The 24,076-nt window shown below is 43.7% G+C and overlaps 1 protein-coding gene across 1 annotated transcript in view; it reads right to left on the bottom strand.

Moving 5' to 3' along the window:
• The window catches only part of CAMK1D (calcium/calmodulin dependent protein kinase ID), a gene marked incomplete at its 5' end in the record, with an annotated part of 217,542 nt that extends 195,883 nt beyond the window's left edge, over positions 1–21,659 (bottom strand). Inside the window, one exon of the mRNA XM_080636284.1 lies at positions 21,568–21,659. Within this exon, the coding sequence (XP_080492410.1) occupies positions 21,568–21,659 (92 nt within the window). The remainder of the gene's footprint in view (positions 1–21,567) is intronic.
• Positions 21,660–24,076: the final 2,417 nt, after the last annotated feature.

The following is a 24,076-nucleotide window of genomic DNA, read 5'->3' as shown; positions in this document are numbered from 1 at the left end:
CAGATGAACCAGATCTGACTTCTCAGCAGGCACGGCAGCTAAGTTGTCTCGGGGTCAGGCAGTCACAGCTGCTGACAGCACCACGGCTGATGCACGAAACTGCCTTCTCCTTGAGAAGATAATTCAATCCCTGCTGTTGCTGGTCAGGTTAAACATCAAACCCTCAGAAAAACAGTACGTTTCTGGCTCTCATGCTGCAGAGCAAGGCATCTGCCCTCCGGAGGGCTGCCTCCCGGTTCAAGGGGAGATGCACAGCAAATCACTGCAGAAGTGCTGGCCCCCAACCCACAACAGCTCAGCACAGCTGTGCAGGAAAGAAATACAGAATATGGCAAGAAACAAGCACTGACGGATGGTGGAAATTACTCAGCTGGTGTTTTTCTACAGGCTGCCGTGCAGGAGATACACACAGATTCCATCTTCTTCCCATGTCGCTCACTAATTTTACGAGAGTCAGGAGCAGGGTGGATTTTGCAGCCTTTAATCCCATCATGTCTGTAAAACCAGTTTGTTTCTTCATGTCTGCCTTGTTAAACGTTGTAGAAGCCTTCAACAGCCTCACTTCACCAATAGCCTCTGCTTTGGACTTAAATCGCCGCAAATTCCCCACAGTATGCACAATGACACTTGCACTGTGCAAGCTTCCCAGACCTAAAGGAAATTTTCCTACTTAGGGGAGCAGAAGGTATGGAATGTACTCAGCAGTTACTGTTGAGTCTGGAAAATAACTTAATTTCTCTGTTTCAGCTGCTACTGCTTAAAAGATGCACGTGTCTGAGCTGTTCCTGTTCCCAGCCCCAAGCTATGGGAATTAAACCTCCCCACAGAAACACTTCAGGGAAGGCCAAGCTTGGCCTATGGAGAGAAAGACCCATGGATCCACGATCACAACCTCTGACACAAGGTTCAAATGCTGTTTTGGGAGAGCTTCTCCTCTAATCTTTCCGAATGGCTTTTTTTCCTTGCTTACAGGGCAAGCTGTGCTGCAAAGCAAGGAGTGAGGTGCATCTACACAGACAGACAGGAGAGCTGTCAGCCGTGCTCCCGCCAGCTGGACACTGGCCAGCCATGAGCTGGAAACCATCTAATGACACGGTCAGAGCTCGCACAGCCCTGGAAATGAGGATGCTGATCAGTGCTTCTCACTTTTCTGTAATCCAAGAATGATCAAACTTCTCCTTTTCAATGTTGTTTTGGTTCTTGGGGTTTTTTCCCCTTTTTTATTTACTTTTTCTTCTTTTTTTCCCCCTTTTCCTTTTATTTTTTTCCTTTTTTCTTTTTTATTTTTTTTTCTTCTTTTTATCCTTCTTTTTATTTTATTTTTCCCTGTTTCCCTTTTCTTTTTTCAGGCCACAAAACCATTTTGCCACAAAATGGTTTTGTTTTTTCAAGCCACAAACCAGTGGTTTTCCTAAGAAGCAATTTAAACTCAGCACATCCAGCTATGACTCGTATTTCCCCTACTCTCCCACTCCCCTCTAATTTTATTTGGCTCAAGCCGGGGATCTAGGGCATTGTTCTTCCAATTCTTGTATGTTCTCACCCTCTGGCCCCCAATCCTCCACAAACCCCAGGCAGCACAATATCAGCACAGCAAGGCTTCATGCAAGAGAGGGACAAGAGTAACACAACTTCAAAGACAACAGAGCACCAAGTGACCAAAACCAGCCATCGCTCCCGCATTTGTCCATCCCCTCACTGCAGAGGGATGAAGCTGGAGGATGGTCAGGGAACATGGGGCTGAAGGAAGCCCCACTACAGAGCTGGAGTTTCCATTTCCCACCCTCCCATGCCTCTGACAACAACCCACGTTTCCCAAAGGAAACACCCCACTGAAGCCATTTGTCCACTCTTGCCTATTCTACCACGTGAAGGCAGCAAACAGGCTCTTCCACCACCCACTAATTCAGGAGCAAAAAAATTCCTGGTTTTCTGCATAATGACCCAGAAGTCATTCCAAGCAGACTGGCCACACTGACGTGAAATGGCGGGATCCAAATCACCTTTCAGTGTAAGTGCTGACTGAGATAAAGATTAGGCATGTGCCTTAAAAGCTTATAATCAGTGTGCACACAAAAAACATACCTCACAGCTGCAAAGAGTAATGATGACAGCTATTTTCAAGCAAAGGTAGAGTTAATGTTTAATTATGGTGGATGCTGCTTTTGCAGAGCAGGTTTCCCATTGGGATACAAACCCAATATGAGACTCTCACAATGGAGGTTTTTCAGGAAAACAGCCCAAGCGGTACAAGTGGGGATAAGTGTAGTTTTACTTTTTCTTTGCAAGAGCTTATTTGCAAATGACCAGCATTAAAGGAATGTTTTATTTGTGCCAGATCCAGGGAGGGAGAACAGTGCTACCGCCACCCTTGGAGGACTGACAAAGGTTGCCTGAAGTTTCCAGAGATAATTAGAAATCTGGCAAATGAAGCAAAGAAAAATGCAGAGAATAAAACCAGACCAAATCAAAATGATTTTTACTTTTGCCGGTTTATTTAATGGAAGATTTTACACGCAGTAAAAGGACTGAATCTGACAAAGAAGAAGCTGTTCCACCCATCCAGTCCCTGGGACCAATCCTACACAAGCTAAACTGCCATGAATTTAACTGCCTAGCAATAGTCCCAGCAACGTGCTGCAAGATAGAAACATGAAACACAACCAGTTTTCTCACAGGTGAATACAGACAAATCACACGCCTGCATTTTCTGGCTGGTGATCAACATGGCCCAGTCTGAGGTACCTTTGGTCTAATTTCAGATCAAATAATCAACTGCAAATGAGCACCGGAGCTATTAAATGTTTACTCTCACATGTAAGACCATGAACCAGCAGGAACAAACCCTTATGGCAGTGTTCATATTACGAACAGCATTCCCCCAACTCAGTCCTTCTCAAACCAGTAGATCAGCTCCCTCACCCTGATGCAACGCCACTTAGAATCATAGAATGGTTTGGGTTGGAAAGGACTTTAAATCATCCAGTTCCAACCCTCTGCCATGGGCAGGGACATCTCCCACTAAACCAGGTTGCTCAAAGCCCTGTTCAACATGGCCTTGAGCAACCACTCTTCGTCTGTGTCAATCCTGGACTGGTTTCAGATGAGGAGGTGTTTCCACCAGACACCTTGGTCGTGCAGGACTCTGCTTTTCCATTTGCCTCAGGACCCAACCATCAGTGTCCAAGGATGCTATAGAGCTACCTATATGTATACAATCCCTATGTGCCATTTAATTCCATTTAGGACCTTCTCTGCTGTTCCAGCTTTCCGCTTCCACAGGATGCCTGTCTCCAGCACACCCAGTGTCATCCCTGCTGGCTTCATGTGGCTGTTTCACATACCCTGGAACATCCCAAATGACACCAAGTATCTAAATCTAGGCAAATGCACCCAGACCTTTAGGGGCAGTGAATCTCACCCAGCATTTTTACTGCCTTTAGAACAACAGTAATTCCTGGGAATTTTTCTGAAAAAGCAGTACTTTTCATCATCTCTGCACATGCAGCAATGCACAAAGTGAAGAGATTAACATGCCCTTTCTTGTATTTCCTCAAGGTTTTGAAAGACCACCAAGTTTTATACAGCCCACCCAAAGCACAGCCTCAGAGGAGAATAAACCCAAATTACATGCAAGAAATAGTTTTTATTCAAGGCTAAATTTATTGTCTTGGGTTATTCGTTCTGCTACAGTCCTCTTCCCAGAAAAGCTAGAGCTGTCCAAAAATACAAAACAACACATTTCCTTTGCCTATGGTGGAGGAGCATTCAGAGTTTATTTTAATTTTAAAGAATTGCTTGATTAAATAGGAACCTATTAATATACTGAGTTTTCTTACTGCATTTTAAAGGGCATTTCATGAAGGCTGGTGTTTCTTTATTGCAGCTTTTATGGAATCCAGAAAATATTTATGGTGCATCAACAGCATGCTAAGCTAAATAGTTTTTTCCCTCCCACCCTGCCAAGATACTTGTGTAGTGATGTTTTACAAAATGTCTTAAAAGGGCTCTGATTCATGCTCATTGCAGCTCAGAGCTGGGTGGATGCAGTACACCAAGGGCCAGGCATCCCCACCAGATGTGGCTGCTTCTGCAACACTGTCCCCATGGTTTGGGCTGTCCCGTTGGAGCAAGCTGGTGGTGATTCCAGTTGGCATTAATGTCCTGGCAGGGCTGAGGTCTGATCCACAGCTCCCATCCCAGCTGCAGTAGCTAGAGAGGTCTCCCACCCAAAACCATGGGCTCTTATGGCTGATGCAATGAACTGGGTGGGATTACAAACCTGGTCCCTTGCATTATGTGTAAATGCACAGAAATACAAAAGAAAATCACTCAGGAGGCCTGTTCTTGGTCACCTTTCAGCAGTCCATATCCACCAAGAAAATGATTTTCCCTAAATCACTAAGGAAAATTCACTTCAGGAAAATCTCTACACTCATGTAAAAGCACAATCATTGTATGCTTCACTAGTGTGGAGCAGTGGAAGTGTCTTGTAAGTAGTATAAAGCTGTGCTAATAAAACCTGAATGGAAAGATCCAAATACTGGGACCCTAATTCATGAAGTTGTCAATGGTTTGCTGTCACTTTGTGCAACACATCATTTGAGAATACTCACACGGTTTCTTGAGCACAGACGCTCTCCTACCCATGGCACGGCCAACCATCCTTTTCCCGCAGGACTCCTTGCTTATAGCAGCCACAGATTGAAGAGTGAGATCTACAGCTCTTCACCTTCCCTGCAAACTTATAAGGAATTTGACAGGACATCCATCAGCTGGCACCATTCCACAAAGTGGTATAAAAGAGTGTTTTACCTTCCAATCATATAACTTTGCATAACAAAACTGTTTAGACTTGGAGATTTTTTCTGATGAATGCCAAATGCTCTAGAGCAGCAGCCTTCACCAGCAGATCTAAATCATGCAGCTTAAATGAAAGCCTACTTTCCAATTTATGCACTACCTTTACTTTTTTCTAGAATCAGAGGAATAATGTGAATGCACTCTGCCTACAAAAAAGGCTTCTTAAAACAGTAACACTGCGATGAGTGGAAACACAACTCTATTCCTGTTGCATCTCACTTTTTGCCCCATGTAGACATGGAACTGAAGACATTCTTCCAATTGCTTTTATGATGTTTTGAAGGTGTTTCAAAAAGCTTATTGCTTCAGGGTCGGCGTAACTACTCGCCACGCTGATTTCAGTTACTGATTTTTAAGAGGCACAAACATGGTTAGACGTTAAATAAACATAATTACCAGATAACTAGCACATCACTAATGCTACAGATGTATCTTTAAGGCAAGACCATATTGTCTTATCACTGCAGGGCTCTTCAGGGAAGTACAAATCCTTATCCACTGCTCTGCAAATCCCACTCCGTTGGCAGTGTGATGCTAAAACCACTGTAATTTTCCAAGTTCCACTTATAACCTAGATAGCACAGGAGGGGAAAACTTCCTCACAGCTTTAACATTCCTTCCAGTTGTCTCCCTAGTGTCCATTCACTGGTGAACCGATACTGGAGAACCCATCAGGTGGCTGGAGTTGAGAGCTCAAAGAAGGTCTTTCTGCCCTGCTGGTATTCCCAGCACACTGAAAGATACAGCAGTTTCAGAAAACAAAATGCATTTCAGTAGGGTTTACTCTCCTGTCCCATTTCTAGTGTTTTTGAGATTGGACTGTCCACATCTTTTTGGGGTCAGTGGTATTTTTAGGAAAGGGTTAAGTAGGTTCTGGTAGAAGCATGCCCCACAAAAAGCATCACCTCCAAAACATGAGTATTGTAGCCAAGTTCCAACATATTTAGATCCATCAGGGGAGGTTCTTACCATATTACTATGTCAAAAACACACCTTATACAGTACATTTTGAACATCTTGCATAGCAAGCTTTTATCAGTTAGATCTCAAAGTGAGTTACAAAGTAGGTCAGTGACTGTTTGACAGATGGGGAAAACAAGCTAGTGATGTGCTGCAACTTTTCCAAGGTCCTAAAAAAGGCCAGCGGCACAGTCAGAAGCAAAACCCGGGTCTCCCAAATTATTACCAAGTGCTCTTCCACTCAGTAAATGCCTCTAACACTAATCCATGTCATCTCCAAAGCTCATGACTTTACAAAGTCCAACTCCTGAGCAGGTACCAATATGGGGGCAGCGCTACCGGGGATATCAACAGTGGGAGAACAGCAACTGCAGGGACACTGGGATAAAGAAACTGCTTGGCAAAGTAAAAGAGGAACCTGTGCTTTTTGCAATTACCTTCACGTGAGCTCTAATACATATGTACAGCCAGGAAGGCTCTCCGTATTTAAGTTTTCCACTGCATCCTGCCCATATGAAGTACCACAAAGACAATGTTGGTTCAAGGACAACGGCTGGTTCAGCCCTGCTGGGACATCAGGTATTTCAGACTGGTGACCCACTTCTAATAAAAAACTAAGCACACCCATCTCCTTGTCTTCCGTGGTATTTGGAGGAGTCCCATTTCCTGCATGACCCCACTTCTCCTCCCTGTCACCACTGCATGTGTTTGGTATGGAGAGAGGTAAAGGCTTCATAAGCATCTCAAAATTGGTTTAATGCTGTCTCATTGACATCAAAGGCCAACTCTCACTACAAATAAATCCCAACCTAGATACTCTTTGACACTTGCCTGCACTTGTCATGACCAGAGATGAGAGACAGAGTGCCAGGAAATGGAATTTCTATTGAGTTTCACAGTTCAGACATAAACACTGCAACAGCAATAAAATCTACCATGAATGCTGATGCCATCTAATAAAAAGGGCAGAGCTGAGGATGAAGAACTTAATCCAACATAACAATAGGCTACACCAAAAGGAGGATTTTGTTCTGGACTGTCAGGAGACAGCACATATTTTCCTAGATGCATCCTGGCAGACATCTCATCCAGTGCCTGTCCAGTACTACTTTTGCCACCAAAAGCTTCATATCAGAACACACTTGGCTATGGTAAAAGCTGACAAGAAGTCAATCAACCTTACAGATACAGTAAATGATGCTTAAGATGACTTATCTTGACTGCTCGTTAGACAAGAGTTTCATGTCAAAGCTGCAGGCAGATCTAAGTTTATTCCTCATCCCTCCATGCTCAAGGGCAGCCAAATATAAACCCAAAGGCTGGTTCTCCCCCAGTCTGGGAGCTCTGATATGTTTGCAGACACACCAACAACAAATTAAGAGAGACCAACATGGACCCAGGGCCATACTGTCGCCTGAAACACGCTTTTTGGAATAAACTGCATTAATCTAGGTATCAAATTATGTAGATATAAGGTCATCCAATGTTCAAACTCTGCTCTCATTTAATTTAGAAAAAAATGAATCGACATAATACCTGGCTGAAACTCTGTAATTTGTCCTGACAGACCACAATACACACAAGTATTCAGTGTGAGCCACAGCAGAAACAGATGCTAGCAGATGGTATTATCCTGAACAAAATCAATTAAGGACGTTTACAGTATGTCAAAAGTGCATCTACAAAAACAAAGTGTAGACCTGTACATCTGTTTCTTAATGAAGCCATGAGTACTTGACAGTTAGCCAATAAACCACAAGATACAGACTGCAGCAACACCAATAATAGATAAGGAAATAGAGTACGTATTCAGATTCTTCAACAGTCACCAGAAAATACAAATGTTGAGCAGAAACTGAGTAACCAGATATTGGAAGTCCATATGTCATGCATAAATTTAGCAAAAATATAAGCATACGAGTTTTCAGTATCACAGATTTTGCAAGGACTGCGATTTGCTCAGAAATTATAGTAATGGGAGTCATATGGCAATGATAAGTTAAGAAATGCTATTCCCTTCCATGACATATATTTAAAAGGCTGCTGGAAACCCTGTCACCTTGTCTGAAATAAAAAGAATAGTGCTCACAATTCCCTAAAAGCTGTTTATGACATCTCTGCTGAGAACCTGGTAACATAACATGTTAAAGGCAAAATGAGATATGCAGACAGGTACATCGATGGCATCTGGTAGAATATATAAAACACAAATGGACTGAGGGAATCCTGGAGTTATTTGTACAGGGAACAAAAATCTTACATCCTTGAGTTCCCCATGGAGATCAGAGGTGCTAACACTTCATAGGGGGAAAAAAGATAATCTCTTCTGTGCCACAGCTTCCTTACACCACACTATTTGAGCAGATTTGAAGTACTGGAACTCATTTATGGAAGAAAAGGGTCAGACCGGTGAACACCTGCTGCTGAAGACGGCATTTGGTATCCACTCTGATGGTCCCTGTATCTTGTTATCAGTAGTTTACTTCAGATACCCATCACCACAAACAAGGATGGGACTGTCCCAGTCACAGTCCACTGCAACATGATGAAATGTCTAGTATTAAAGTAGATGACTCTATCACCTCCCTGTACAATGCTTGTTATTTAGCTGCTGGGGAACTCATACCAAGTGTCTCCAACATTTGCTGCCAAAGGAATTAAATATTCAGGAATATTTGCATTAAGTGTTAATAAGGACTGAGGGCCAGGCTTTAAGGACCCTGGAAAAACACAGCCTTAGCGCTGAAGAATACTCTGTATATTAGAGCAATGCATCATTCATTTTTACCAAGGTCCAGACGACAGTCTCATTAGACCAGAGATGGATAAATGACAAATGATCTGGGGAATAATGTCACTGTGGGCCATGTAGGACTTCATCCAAGCAGTACCACTGAAAACAGATGACTAGGTAGGGATTGTAAGGATGAAAAACATAAGGCTTTAAGAATGACATTTGTGGGAAAAAAAGCACTGCATATTTACCTTTAATCTGCTTTGTAAATCGATTTTGTCATGTTAGCTTGTCAAACCATTGAACAAACGGAGTAATTGCTTAAGCAGCATTGATAGAGATGTGACAGATTATTCAAGCATTGTGATTCTTTGTTCTCATATACCTCATTAAGAAATGATGATTGGTTCCATTTACAGCTCTTAAGTTGAATTCAGCAACTGCTGACACACGAATTCAACCTGGCATCCACCAGTTTTTATTGTTCTCAGTCAGAAATTGTTCCTGGTGAAGTGGCTCTTGCAAAACCATTTCAGTTCAGTGGCTGATGATTTTTTAACGGCACAAGATGGTAAAAGAAAAAACGCAACAGGCTTCCCTGCTGATTTATAGCATCTGTGGAATTAAAAGAATAAAACTTCTTGTACTTTGCAATCCTCCCCTTCCCCCACCTCCTTTCTGGAGGGCTATTTTTAACCTGCATCATTCTATTAAATAAATTCACAGCACATCCGTGCAAACAACTGAGTTGGTAGAAGATGCGAACCGCCCCGTGGGACATGCTCAGCCCCTTCGTCTTCTGTCCTGGACTTGCAACCTGTTCCTTGTAACTTTATATTGATGTTTGAAACCTGAGCATAAGGAGCATAAAATGCTGCTATTCCAGTGCGCTGCTGAGTAGCACAGACTCTTCTTTACTTTCAAAGGAAAACCTCCAAACTGTGCACATCAAAGGCAGAATTTTACAGTCATTTTCAACTGCTACAAACGACTTAAGAGAAAATCAGACGAGAAATAGGCCTGGTGTGCTCTTGTACGCTACCCTGACTTCTGGAAGATCTGTTCAGAGTGCAAAGCCAACATACAAGGAGACCTCTAAGAAGACATTTTACAGGCACCTTCTAAAAGCAAAACTTTTAAGTATTTTTGCTACCAATCTCCCTATCTTCCATATTTTGCTTTAGCATCAAAGTACCAGAACATCTAAACCACTGTCATGTTGCAAGGGGTGCTGCTTAAATAACAGCAGAAAAGGGAATTGATTACGGAAGCTTATGTACCACCACCACAATGACATTAGCAAAGGAGGGGTTTTAATAGACACAACTTCATAAGCCATAACAGTACAGGAGCAGAGTGCCATCACCCTGAAGGCAGTGGTGCAGACCAGAATTAAATGTGGTCAGTCAAGATACTTCAGCCATGCCACTGACAGAGGGAAAATCCCTCACAGGCTACTCGAGACAGACCTCCTAACACCATGCACAACGTTAAGTAATTCACCCTGCACTTGCTGTGGTCATGTCTGCACCCAAAAAGCTCCAACAGATTCCATCTGCTCTACAACACCTTCATTTTCCCACGTGAGGGGTGCTTTATCTAAACAAATAAAAGCCTTAACTGACCCAAAGGAAGACACTTTGCTGTCTTCCAGCTGTGCACACCCGCTGGATGTGACTACAGCACTGGACAAACTGATGGGTTTGTGCACATTTAGACAGGATATGGAAAGCAGTGATTCCATGTAGCAGATGTAACATGAATGTGGAGAAGAGGAAAAGAAAGGACCATCAAGTTCTTACTTCTTATTTGACAGGGTTCACCCCCATTAGCTAATTGAACAGTTCCTGTGTAAATATTAGGCAAATTGAGCATTTTCCTTCTGATATTTGAGTGGACCTACCAGAAGCGTCTCAGAAATGGAGTTAGAGGGACATCACAGAACCAATATAGCCTCTGAGAGCTTCTCATGGTCTCTAGTCACAAACTCAGCAAGGTCAAACACCGCCTATTTCACCAGCTGTGGAGCACTACCAAAGTCATCCTTGTTAGAGATGACAGGCTGGAGGAAAGCCACTACTCCCCTTCTAGCACTGAAAGCAACTGACTGGTGAACAAGAGCAGAAACAGAGACCCATGTCTATGAATTGCAGCTGTGTATCTCATGAACAAGCAGAGAGACTTCACTGTCTCTAGAATAAATTAGGCTAAAGCACCTCATTTAGACGGGTCTGTCTTGGCATTTACCTGTAGCTGAATCCCATTGCTCTGCTTTGCCCCAGACCTCCCTCTTGGCTTGCACTCCCCAGCGCAGCTCCATTCAACTGCAGAATGAGCATGCTCTAAGCTTTACTACTGGCTATGTTCTCTGAGGAGCGCCAGAAGGGCACGTTTGCTTTCTGGACACAAGCCATCTCAGCTGTAACTCAGGCATCCTAGAATCACTTTATTTTCTTTCCATGAAAAATACAAGATTCATCAGAGAAACTCATTCAATGCAGTTGCCTACAAAGCTCTGTAACATTCTTTTTCAGGCTCTCTCAAGAGCACAGGGTTTATATCCATCACATGAATTCCATGGCTACAGCCAGGAAATTTAGTCAGTAAAATTACTCCAGATACACCTCATCGTACCCAAAAGCAGAAGCTTCCCTGCAGCCTGCAGTACCTGTAAGTCCTGTGTCTATGTGCTTTTGAGAACCCTGGGTTTTTTCAGCTTATTTCTTGGTACATTCTTCCCCAACTAGATGCTGGGGGAACCTCCTGCTTCCCAAAAAGCATAAGCCATAAGTCAAATCTGCGACATAAGTAATTTCCCTTTTTTTCTAAGTTATTCCTCTTGTACCCCAGTGCCTGGGTCATTCAGCCAACAGAAGTCACACCATTATTCTGCTCCATAAATGTTTTTATCTAAGCACCTTCTCATGGTTCATCAAGCAACTTGGCTAACAAGCCACATGTTGTTTGACTCCTTCTTCTCTCCCTAAAGAAAGGCACACAAGTGCAGCAGTCATCTAGTAGGGTTTTTTGTGCTGCTTTGTGGGCAGTTTAAATGTTTGGGAGCATTTTCTGTTGGGAAGGAGAGCTTGTTTGCTTTGCAATATTCAGGTTGCTATGTAATTATGCTAGAGAAGGTATCTCAAAACACCGTGGCCTGGACTCAGACAAGGAGGTGGTGTTTTTACAATGAGCAGCAGCAGCAGCCCATGGAGAAACTCTACCATGTCAGATCTTCCCCTCAAAAACATTGTGTCTCTTGTACAAATAAATTACACCCCAACGGCAAGAAATCCCATTGTTGCAGAGGCATGAGGCGGCTGCTGATGGGATGGGATGAGGATCTGAGAGCTTTAGATAGTCTTTCAGTTACCTCAGGCCCCAGCTACAAAGTGTCCTGAAGTAAAAGACAAAGCCTTTGAATCTGTTCAGGTATTCTGCAGGAAAACAGGGTAGGGAGCATGAAACAAGTTTAGGTCACAGGATCTTCTGTGCATACCAAGACCTCTGCTGTGCCTGAAATCTCCCAAATGCTGCAGGCTTCATGGCTGGGCACATTGCAGTGATTTACTTATGCTGAGAGACAGAAGAAGTGGGAGGAAATCTCCAAGCCAACTCAACCTAACAGTGAAGGATTATCCAGGGATGCTCCGGTCTCTCTCAACTACAGATGAATTTGATTAGCAACCTGTGCCTTTCCCAGAGGAGTTTTCCACATGGCTGCAAATCCTCTAAGTGCTTTTCTTCCTCCCTCTCCCAGCAACTTCCTATGTTGTTTGTGTTTTTCTATGTCATTTCAGTTTTTCCACTGTTTTTCATCCAACAGTTTCCCTCATGTCAGCCCTTGCCCATCACAGAGGTCACAACTGATGAGTTTGGTTGGAAAGCTGAAGCCTGGTTGAAAACAGATCCCTTGAATTATTTAAACCAGGCTGAGAGGATGGGATCTCACTGGGAGAAATCCCACATCGCCCCAAGAACCACCTGGTCTGCTCCAACTCTTTCCAGCTCTGGAAAGATCGCAATTACTCCAAGCGCCTAAGAAACAGCACAGTAATAGAGCGCTCCTGCTGTTCCCAACACCATACAGACAGCACTTTGCATCTTCAAACCTTAACTAGTGAAAACTAATTATATGTGATGACCATGCGTGAATCACATATAAATACGTACTTTTTGAAGACAGCGGTGCTGACACTGTGCCTGCTATTAAAAGAAGCAGGACAATCCACTGCATAACACTGAAGTTAAGATTCAGGCTCAGCCCTGGGTTTACAAGTGACACACTTTCTTGTCTTTAACAAAACTGTTAGCATTTTTGCCTCATTTATTTAGAGTATAAGTCCTTCTGGGTGCAAACAGTCTTTTACTCTGATGTCTGTAATAGTCCTAGCTCAACAGCGCCTGATCTCATTTGAGGCCAATAAAAGGCACAGTCATAAAAGCCCCAAGTATTTTAGACCCTGCACATTTCACTTGCTAGTGTCCAACCCTCAAATACACACCAGCTTTTCAGCCTTTGCAAATCTACATTTAAGCATGAGCAGCTATGCTGTTTTATTTTGTACTACCCTCAAAAGTCCATTCATTTCTGTGACAAGCAACGTAGCTGGTGAAAGGAGGGTGGCCACATTTCTCAAGTACACTTGCCATCAGGTCAGCAGGCAGGTTTTAAATACACTGCCCAGGTAGAACACACCAACGTCACAGAATGACTCTGCAGCACAGGAGATACTTGTCCTAAGGGAGATACTTGCGACATCTGAGGAACCCTTCCCTTGGAGCTCCTAGGAAGATCTGCAAACCTTCACACCCCACGGCTGATGAATGAGGATGCTACTACTCTCCTTACCCTCCAAACTGCCACACCAACCCTCACCAAAACAAGCACAGATGTTAAAGGCTCCTGGACCTCAGATTTTCCATGGCTCCTGACCTTGCTCTATTCCTGTCTGCCACAGATGAAACTTCTATGTCCTTTATACTCTCACAACTGAGCATCAGATCTAAATCCCAAAACTTGTATGCCCAAATTTTGGGCACTCAGGCTTATAAGAACATACCTTCAAATACTCAGCATAAATTAGGAGGATGGGTAAGAGCAGGACAATGACAAGAACACAAGAATCCTTAGTGAGCAGAAGTTCAAAGGTCTAAGAGAGACATGCCACACATAGTGCTGCACCTTATTGCTGCTGATGGTAAATGATTGTGTTAATTTGCATTATTAAAAGCACCTCCCTTTCATTCCTCCTGGAAACTGTAAGAAGACTGAAACTGTTTAGTTTATCTCCAGTTGGGAATATAAGAAAGTCAACATCAATCCTCAGTAGATGGAAGCCAGCTTGTTTTCTCTCACGCACTTCTTCCCCCTGCAACTCTTGAAAAAGGTATTTTAAGAACCATCTTCATGGCTGTGTAGCCCACTTGTCCAAAAATGTTGATATTTTAAATGTGACATATGACATTGCCCAGGAAGAGAGAAAGCAATATCAGTGATCTATTGTTACAGAGAATCTCCAGCCCTGTGCTCAGCTGTTCTACACACAGATCAGATCCAAAACAGAGCTTCCGAGTAGCTTCCTCTTACCACATCCAGTGTTAAAAAAATAAGAAAACCCCTAAAAAAGGCTTTTTACTCAGCCAAAAAAAAATCTGCTACAGAGTATTATTTTAATTGAACCTCATACAATCTGTCTGGTGAGTAATTCTGGCGTAAAACTCAATATACAGATTTCAACATGAAAACATCAGCAAAAGGCCTTGAAAAGTTTATTAACAAACTGTTATTTATAGTTTTCTTTTTAAAATACGATTGACACAACATTCAGAGGCAAATTACAGGAACCGCCAAGTCAGACAACAAAAACACATGAGTGTTAAGGCTTGATAGAAAGGTTTTAAGGAACAGTTTGATTTCCAGAAACGAAAAATACCCTCATTCCTAAGCTATTTGTCATTCAGGAGCAGCCCAATCAGACACATATGTTTGCAAATTATTGTTATTGTTGTTAATTATTAGTCACAGAAAAGTGTTGACAAGCAAGGTGGTTTGAATTCCAATGAAAGTGATAGATTGCTGCCCCAAGGAACTTTTTATCCCTCCTTTTACTCATTACCTGTTTACTAACAGTACCCATTTAGTTCCAACTTGCTTTCATGCTATCCAAAATGACTAGAAAATTAGGCCCTATTAAGTAATCATGAATATAAACTGTGACTCACAGGTTAAGTGAATACCATTACTGGCAATAAATTCAGAACCCTATTATAAATGTTTGCTGTTGTCAAGTGAACCAAAACAATACAACTTTATTCAATATTAATTGCATCCTTGGATGCTTGAACAGATTAAATAACTCCAACTAATATTCTGCACATAGTCAAGAGAATTGTGTGTGGACAGCAACAGAAATGATTGAGGTCGATCACCAAGGTAGAGAGAAAAAGAGACAAAAAGGAAGGAAAAAATTCAGAAAGAGGCATTTCAGCTCCTATGTGAAAGCAGATGGAGGGTGAAGGAAGCAGACAGGCTGTTCCAGATGGCGGGAGCGGCGGCGAAGAAGGCTCTCACACCCACTGTGTTGTGGCTGTGAGGGGAAGAATAGACTTTTGGTTAAAGGATTACTATAGGACTCCAAAGAGTTGGGTTTAACTCCATCCACTACCTCTCCACCAGGTCTTCAGATTCTCTGGGTTTGGCTTGTTGCAAGATTTTTGGTATCAGCTACCTCTGCAGCTGACAAAAAACACCAGCACTTATATTCATGCCTTGCCCTCAGCTCCCATCTACACAAAGAGCAGTTGCAAACTCAGTACTGGTTATACTGAGGTCCTGAGTAGTAACACACTGAGTTTTGGCCTAGGCAAGGATCACATTTTTCTCAGCTCTGTGCAAAAATCGGGGGGAAAAAAAAGGCCAAATTCCCTGTTCCAACCTCATCCAAAAATCTTACTGTCACCCTGATGGTAAAGCACACTTCTTGGTTGCACATGCATGCAGGTAAGCAGGTATCCTCCAGCAGCAGGGAACTCAGACAGTACAAAGATGTACTTGAACAAAAACAGCCATAGGAAAAAGAGATAAAGCAGGGCAAAAAGAGGTAAGGCATCAAAACGAGTAGAAAATAAGGCTCATGAAGGAAGCGTTAACACTTATGTGAGTTGACAACACAGCAAACTGGGCGTCTCCAAAATGATGTGTTTACCTGAAAGCCTTTAATTGTTGAGTATTTTGCAATCTTATTTTCAGACAATAAAAGAAAATTGACCTCTATGTTACACAGTTGCTTCAAATGAGCACTGTCCAAAACACACATAAGCCACAATTGAGAGCTGTCAAAAATCCCTCCTCACCAACGGCTGCAGATTTTTTCCCAATCCTCTCCATCAGCCTTTAAATCTATTGGCCATCTTGCTTTTCTTTCTTTCCCACTTCAATTCCAGCTGAACACTCAAACCTGGTATTTTCTGTAACTGTTCAAGGAAGACCAACAATCTATGTTACAAGATACTGCAATTCATGTTGCAGATAGTAGGGACTCACTATTTTGAAGCCTCAAAGAAGATACTGGATAGCAAACTATGCCACTGGATAGCAAACAGGATTACTTAGCTTAAAACAAATGTGTCACGTTAAAGGAGCCCTAACAGTAATTTTCTCCTTGCCCTATATAAAGTGCACAAACTAAAACATCTGAGTCGTTTCACAGTGTTAAGTTAAACATTAACACCCGGACCTCAGCTTTCCCTCCTCCTCCCACAGATGCTAGAGACGTGCTGCAGGTACCATGCACCTCCTAGCATGAATTATTTCTAACCCCACATGGTTTTGATGGTAAGATTCCCCAAGGTACAGATCCGAAGGTCAGAAATGACCATGAAACATCTCCTTCTGTAAACACAAACAAAAGGCTCTTTCCTGGTGACTCCTGCATGAATCCCAAAAGCTTTCAGATGGCAAAAGGATTTCTCCCAGCAAGTCATTCCAGAGGAGATGGGAACCACTCGCCTTCATAGTTTGCTCCAGTGGTTCATCAAGCTTCCCCCTGAAATCATATACCTTAACTTTAGCCCTTTGGCTAAAGTTATATTCTCCCCTGAGGGTATTTTTCAATATGATGTGTTTTTTCAATGTAATTTAAAAGAAAAATAAAGAAGAAAAACACTGAACTGAGGAAAGGATGAAACACTCTAACACAGCCACTGCTGCCACGCTGGGGTGTTGTAAAAGAGAGGCAGAAATTGCTGGTAGTGTCAGCAGAAACACAAAAAATCAGACAGACTCTTCAATCTTCACAGGGGGTGCGGAGCCAGAGGAAGCACAGATACCAACATGTTTCTTTACATCTTGAGAATTTCCAAAATCAGAAGGGAAAAACAATTGAGTAATTTGCAAAAAGCCTCAAGCTAAACAGTGATATTTCATTGTGATTAATCCAACACAAGTGCTTTTGGCACCCAGCTGATGAGAAGGGAAGCTCTTTGACCAGATCTTGAGCCTCGTGGTATCTCCCAGCACCTCCTCTCTACACAGCAACCCAAATGCAAAGGGCACCTCCACCAGGACCTGTCCTACCACCAGCATCTTCTTAGATGGTGGAACTCAAGGCTGACTGCCTGGCCTGAGGCAGGTCATCTCTATTAGCTTTGTCCCCATGAAGGTCTGAGCAGCCAAGAACAGATGAGAGCACGAGGTCGGCCATCTCATGAAAAGCCTGAGTGTTAGTGTGAGACTGCATGCAGGGGAAGATACCAGGAAGGATGTGAGAGGACAAGAACACAGGAGACAGCACATAAGAGTTTGTGACAATGTGTGTGAGAGAAAGAAAATAGATATGAGAGCAGTTCATGGAGTTACTTCATTTCACAGCATGAACAAGCACAGATGGGTGTGTAGAAGAGTCATGAACAGTACCAGGAATCCATCAAAGAGTAAGAGCATGGAGGAGACACAGGACATAGATGAATCAAATATTACAGTAGAGCTCCTGAGAAGAACAGAACCACATGTGAATTTTTCTCTGTATTGTATTTTATTATTTAGTACAAAATACTAAATAAATACTGTATTTAGTATTTTAGGAAAGTACTGGAGTAGTGTATTTGTCTTCCCACTCAGCTCTTACCATGTTGTGACTATATCCATGCAACACTGTGTTATCATGACGAAGCTTTCAGGAAACTACTGCATCACTTTTGAGGACAGCACCAATATTTCCATAGTTACTAAGCTTCAGCCTTTCTAAATATTCTAGCTTCATCATAACTCTAATGTCAACAAGGCCTAATGACAGACACCTTAGAAATGTGGGGCTGATCTGATCAGGCAGACCAAACGATTGGAGGGTTTCCTCTTTAGCTGGTGGATGACATGGTGTATCTTATTACTTCTTGGAACGTCAAAATTTGAGGTTTAAAATGCCTTAGACAAAATACCATTTAAATAAGGAGAAAAAAAACATATATTTCAGTGGTCACTCTTAGCACATTCCTGCTATTGTGAAAGTTCACATCTCACAAGGGCTGGGGCAGAAATCCCCCTCTCCAGGTCTGCAGATTGAGTAGAGCTACAACAGGTGAGTTTGTGGAAACATAGGAAGATAAACAGATAAACCCTATTCTTTCCTCAAGCCCACCTGTCTTGACTTGGACAGGAATATAAATTGCATCAGCTGAGGATCTGACCCACTGCTGTGATTTTATTTTATCCTTGATTTACTTTGTGAATTCTTCTTAGCTTTTTTTTCAGGATCTGTAATTTCACTTTCAATGGCTCAGTAGTGAACACATTCAATTTCAAGGAGAGAGACCTTCCAAACATCACCATGTTACTGCAGTCCTGCATGGACTGGCACCACCAAACTGCAGCAGCCCAAGAATGGATCATTATATATATTTTATATATAATAATATGCAAAGTATTTTTAAATTACGTTTTCTTGATTAATATTACCAAAATATTTTATTGACACGCTGGTATCTAAGAGATTGCAGCCACAAACTAAGATTGCACATGCTTAGAAACTGCATAAATGCAGAACAGAGTAGATACAGGTCCAACTACCATCTGAGCCAGCCACTGCATTGCTGATAAAGGCTTTAGGAAGAAAATACTGTTGCCCAAGAGCATTGAGCAGAGCAAACAGCACAGACTTCAGCCACCAAAGGAAACAATTCTTTGAGTGGAAAAAGCTGTTTTCTTACACATGGAGGTGACAGCCAATTCAAGATGCCTATTTCAGTATCAGTGTGGCTGGACATGATTTACAGGCACCTGTGAATAATTAATTCCAGCTCCAGAAGACAGAGCTGGTACTCATTAGAGGTTCCTTGAAGCCCAAATGATATCATGATTAACTGAGTTGGGATCTTTTTAATAATTCCAGCAGTTTCAACTCTCCCATGTTAAAAATCTGCTGAAAAGTTTTCATTCAGTTTAAAGACTCCTCTCAGAGAACAAATCATTCGTAGATTACACACATGGATTTAACATTCACAAATCAATGCACTTGAAACAGAGCATGTTTTCGAAGTTTCTCTTTCACTTTCTTCCCTGCTTTAATGCTTTTCTTTCTTCTGACCAATTTTACCACAGGCATTTAAAACTGCTGCATGAAAAAGGGCTGCTTTTCTGTTAGAAATGCTTTTAGCACTTTGGCACCCTGAAATGGAAGGTGGCAGAGAAATGCGAAATACAGCTACTACACTAATCCAGTACATCTCATCTGACACACCAAGGTTTTCACTCTAAGCCCATCCATGCTAGAAAAAAATCTATTAGAGGGTGAGATCAGCCGATGGCTGTGCAACATGGTTCAGCATTACAATGCAGGAGGGATCAAAGCCGATTTTATCCCTGCTCCTAAATAATGCCAGAAGAAAACATTTTGATTCAGATGCTTTGAAGGTATTTAGACTTTTGCTTAGCTCCTATTTAAGTACTTTACTGTCAATATCTCAGGACGTGTCCCTTCTCCTGCACTCTGTACATGAGCTACTCGAGTCAGTGAACAGACCTTCAATACCTTCAGTGGGAATGGAACTTTAATGATTTGCTCAGTGATGGCCTAAATCTTTCAGCAGTTTCACACCCTGGTAAGTCACACCAGAGCTGGTAGGAACTGCAGGTGCTACGCTGGTGGGTGGCCAAGGACAGAACCAAAACTCAGATTCAAATCTCCTAATTATCACCCTGCTCTCTGAAACTAAGGAATGTACAACTGATGAGTAGGCTGATAAATACACATACATTCATAATGAATATGGTTATGTCTGGAGAACAGCTCTGTTTCCTACACACAGGCCCAGGTCTGTGATCCAGGGAGTTTAATTTTCTAAAACTTTACAGATTGACGAAGTCAAGTTTAAGAACCTCACAGCTCCAGATCTAAGGACTTACTAACCCAGTGGTGAGGCCAAGACAATGGTTAATAGTTTGAGACACTAATTGACCATATTTAATGAATTTAATTTGTAACAACCACACTAATATGCATAACTATTAACTCTGACCAGCTTTACCTTCCTTGGGACCTAGACCTGCTCCCACTAACTTCAGTGGGATACAGATCAAGGCCACAACATTAATTCTTTCTGGACCTCTTCAGTGGCACAAATTAATCCTTACAGATGGCTTCATACACAACAACCAGGAAGATGATAGAGTTGAAGAACAGAAAACACAACAAACTGTCCTGCTGCTCTAACAAATCTCATCACATTAAGACTTTCCTTCCCAGCGCTCCTCTCAGGAAGGGAACTGGATGCCTAAGGTGACAAGCAGGGACACATCTCTCCTGGCATGGAATTCTGACAGCAAAAATTTGATGAAGGTGATGAGAACACACCATAACACTCGGTTCTTCTGCTGCACTTTTCTTCTCCAAAGACCTGGGCAGATGTGCATTTGATTTGCTAAGTCAGTGTTTTTCTGAGGGTTAAACTATGCGTTCTCACAACAGAGTTGCGTGACCCACCTCCATATTAAACAACCAGCCTGATTCTTACTCACAGCTTGTTCATAGGAAATCAGTGAGCCCATGAACCAGAAATACTCTGTTTATAGGGAGCCCTCCCTTGGAAGCACAAAGAAACTAAAATATTACAGTCAAAACTTGTTCCACAGTATTTTGGAAGTGGCACGCAGAGTATGAAAAGCACTACTCGGGATTAACAACGCGCCTGTTTGAGACGTGCTTCAAGTTGCAATTAAAGCAGGAGGGACACAGCAACGAGGAGGACGCCCAACACAACTGAACTTTAATTGCAACATATATATGTACAGCAGCCTATATGCTTACTTCCTTCAGCGCTCCCGGTTGTCTACCTCTACAATATCCTATAAGGGAAAATTTGTTTTAACAAAAATAAAACTCTCCGTTCAGCCAAAAAAGCACCAGCCAGCACCCCGCTCCCTTGCACCATCTGTGCCTGTTTATTCTCAGCCTCCTGACAAAAAAAATCCCACAACTCTAACGTTTTACTAATCTTTATGCCCCGTCACTATAAATAACAGAAATAAACCCCAACAACCGTTAAGACATCCAATCCACTCCGATTACTTCTGCTTGTCTGTCCACGAATAGATGCAGCCATCAGCTTTGGGGGAGAGCATGCAAGTCAGACCGCATTTATTTAAAATTGCACTACCAAGAAAAAGCCTTTCCCCATCTCCTCACCCAGTTAATATTTTCAAACACTTTTTTTGCCCCTTTTTTTCCCTTTTTGGGGGGGTGAGGAGGGGTGTCGGCCCAGCTCCTGCCTCATTTTATATATACATATATATATATATATATATATATATATATATATATATATATATATTGTTGTCCGTGTTTCCAGATCACCCTGACTTCTTGCTCGGATGGATGAGCAGTGCGCGGAGCAGCACCAATGCGTGCACACGAGAACACACAGACACACAGACAGACAGACAGGCACCCACCCGCAGGGCACCCCGCGCATCCCCGCAGGGAAGGGACACCCCCACGCAGCCGCTCCCCGCCACTTACGTCCCCAGCGTCTCCTTGAACTCGAAGATCTTCTTGATGTCCTCCGCCTGCTTCTTCCAGGAGCCGCCACCGTCCCCGTTCTCCCGGGCCATGGCCACGGCGCGCAACCCCGCGCAGCTCCGCGGATGCTGGCGCGGGAGTCACCTAGCCGTGCGAGGCTTTTGCTTTCTCTTCTGCCGCGGTAGCGGCGGCGGCGGCGGCGGCGGCTGCTGCTGCTGCTGCTGCTGTTTCTTCTTCTTCTTGTTCTTCTTCTTCCTCCTCCTCCTCCTCACACTTCCTGCTCGCCGCCGCTTTTATTTCCTCCGCGCTCCGGCGGGCTCCGCTAGTGCCACTTTTCCTGGGCTATTTCCTACCAACTTTCTCTGCCCCCTCCTCCTCTATCCCCACTTTCCCCTCCTCCGCACCGCCCCGCGGAGTCACTTGCGGGGTTCCCCCGTCCCTCCCTCTTTCCGCACCCTGCGCAGCAGCTGCGCGCAGCCAGTCTCGGGGTCACTTTGGTCTCTGACAGACCCACCCAACGAAAAAGTCCCTTTTGGGGTTTTTTTCTCTTTTTTGGGGGGGAGGGAGGTCACTGTTTTCTTCCCCACCCCCCGTGCGGGGCCCCGGAGGATGCTCAGCCTCCCGGCCGCGAAGCGGTGCGGAGCGGCGCGGAGCGGCCCCGCCGGTACCGCGGGCGCAGCGGCTGTGCGCGGTTGTTATGGCAATGGGAGGAGGAGGAGGAGGAGAAGAAGGAAGAGGAGGAGGAGGAAGAAGGAGGAGGCAGCCCCGCCGCTGCTCTGCTGCCTGGCGCTGCCCCTCCTGACTGAATGACTGAAGATAATTCGCATTGCACCAAAACCGCGCACGTCAAACGGGAGGGGAGGGAAAGCGAAGAGGGGGAAAAAAAAAAAAAAGGGAAAGCAAGGGGAAAAAAATTAAAAAGCCACACCACAAGCGGCCGCGCTGCCTGGATGGGCGCTGCGCGGCGCTGCTCAGGGATGCGCCGGAATGCGCGGAGGTCATGGTGCCAGCCTGCCTCGCATACACACATACACACATTCCTGGGATGCAAAAACTCGCCACTTCTCACGAACTCCCCTTACCCAGCACCCTCAGAGAAGCAAGGGGCATCCAAACACCAGGGTCACCCCCTTGAGCAGCACCAAGCCCGGAGGCAGGTGGATGGGCACTGTGTAGCTTTGTCAAGATGCCCAAGTCCTGGCACCGTGTCCTGAGGCGCGACACCGGCCTGGCACACATATGCATGGCCCCGCTGAGATTATTGCTAAAAGCAGCTTTTTCTCAGCGACGCTGAGACCTCTAGTGTTGTCACATCGGGCAGCAGCTGAGCTCTGATGGGGGGTGACGGGCAGAATTCATCAGAAACATCAGAGGAAATTATAGCCTAGGCTAACTGAGATACATTTATAGTTTATAAATGCGGAGTCTTCAGTTTCAGAATATGTAAGGGCACTTTTCTAAGTGCAACTCTTTTGGGACACAAGCGACTAAAGCACAGGCCTTGCTGCTGGCAGGTGCAGGCACTCCTGTGCCTCCGGGGCAGCTCCAAACCTGTCCATCACATTAGGTACCTGGAAATGAATCCTAATACAAGCAGCTAAATAGCATTTACTTAATGTTATTATATAAATAAAAGCAGATGTGATTGTATGCACATACCTGTTTAACATGCATCGTGTCCTTTAACAGATCCCTTAAAAATCTACTTTTAAAGCTGTTTTTCCAAATTTCCCATAATTTATGAGAAGAATGTAGAAGGTATCAGGCTGTGAGGCTTTCCCTGGGTCTGGGATGAGCTGTGCCTCCAATTTCAAAGGGGATGGGGCAGAGGTGGGAATTTGGCAGTGCATGAAGGTGTTAAACTTGGAGAACAGGCTGGGGTGTCTGGGCAATGCTACCCTCTGCTGGGCAGAGCCGCTCGGCTTTGCATGTGCCAGCTCCCGCAATTCAGCGCCGCACCTCTGTGTTTTGATTCTTTGTGGCTGTGCAGCAACATGGGCAGAACAAAGAGCTTGGGATTTCCTACAGCGGGTGCTTACCTGCGTTTTCAACAGCTTTCCTTCTGCTCCTGAGTTATTCCCATCGTATCACTACCCTATTTTCTTTGTTGCTTGATCCTTATGACCTGCTCCGTGGTAGTGTCACCAGAAGTCCCCAAGCAGGCTATCCATGCCACTTCATACCTGGGAAATGAAAGCCATGATTGAGCTAAAAGGATGCCATTGATCACGAAATCCAAGTTTCCCTTCAACCTGCACCTCCTTGATAGTTTCTGTCTTTTTCACATGTAAGCCACTTGGTATCAGAAATGCCACACTGTGATTTGGGTTTACTGAGTGGCGCTAACCTCCTGTCTTCTGGATAAGATTGAGAGAGTTTGAGGCCAGAAAGGGCAAGTGTGATCGTCTGCCCTGACCTCCAGAGTGACAGAAGCCAAAGAGCTTCATCATCCAGAAGATGAGCACCATAACTTATCTTGGAGCTATGGCATACCAAAACCACCCACCAC

The sequence above is a fragment of the Psittacula echo genome (assembly GCF_963264785.1).
Source record: "Psittacula echo genome assembly, chromosome: 1".
Taxonomy (NCBI): Eukaryota; Metazoa; Chordata; class Aves; order Psittaciformes; family Psittacidae; genus Psittacula; species Psittacula echo.
This window is presented reverse-complemented; position numbering and strand designations above follow the sequence as displayed.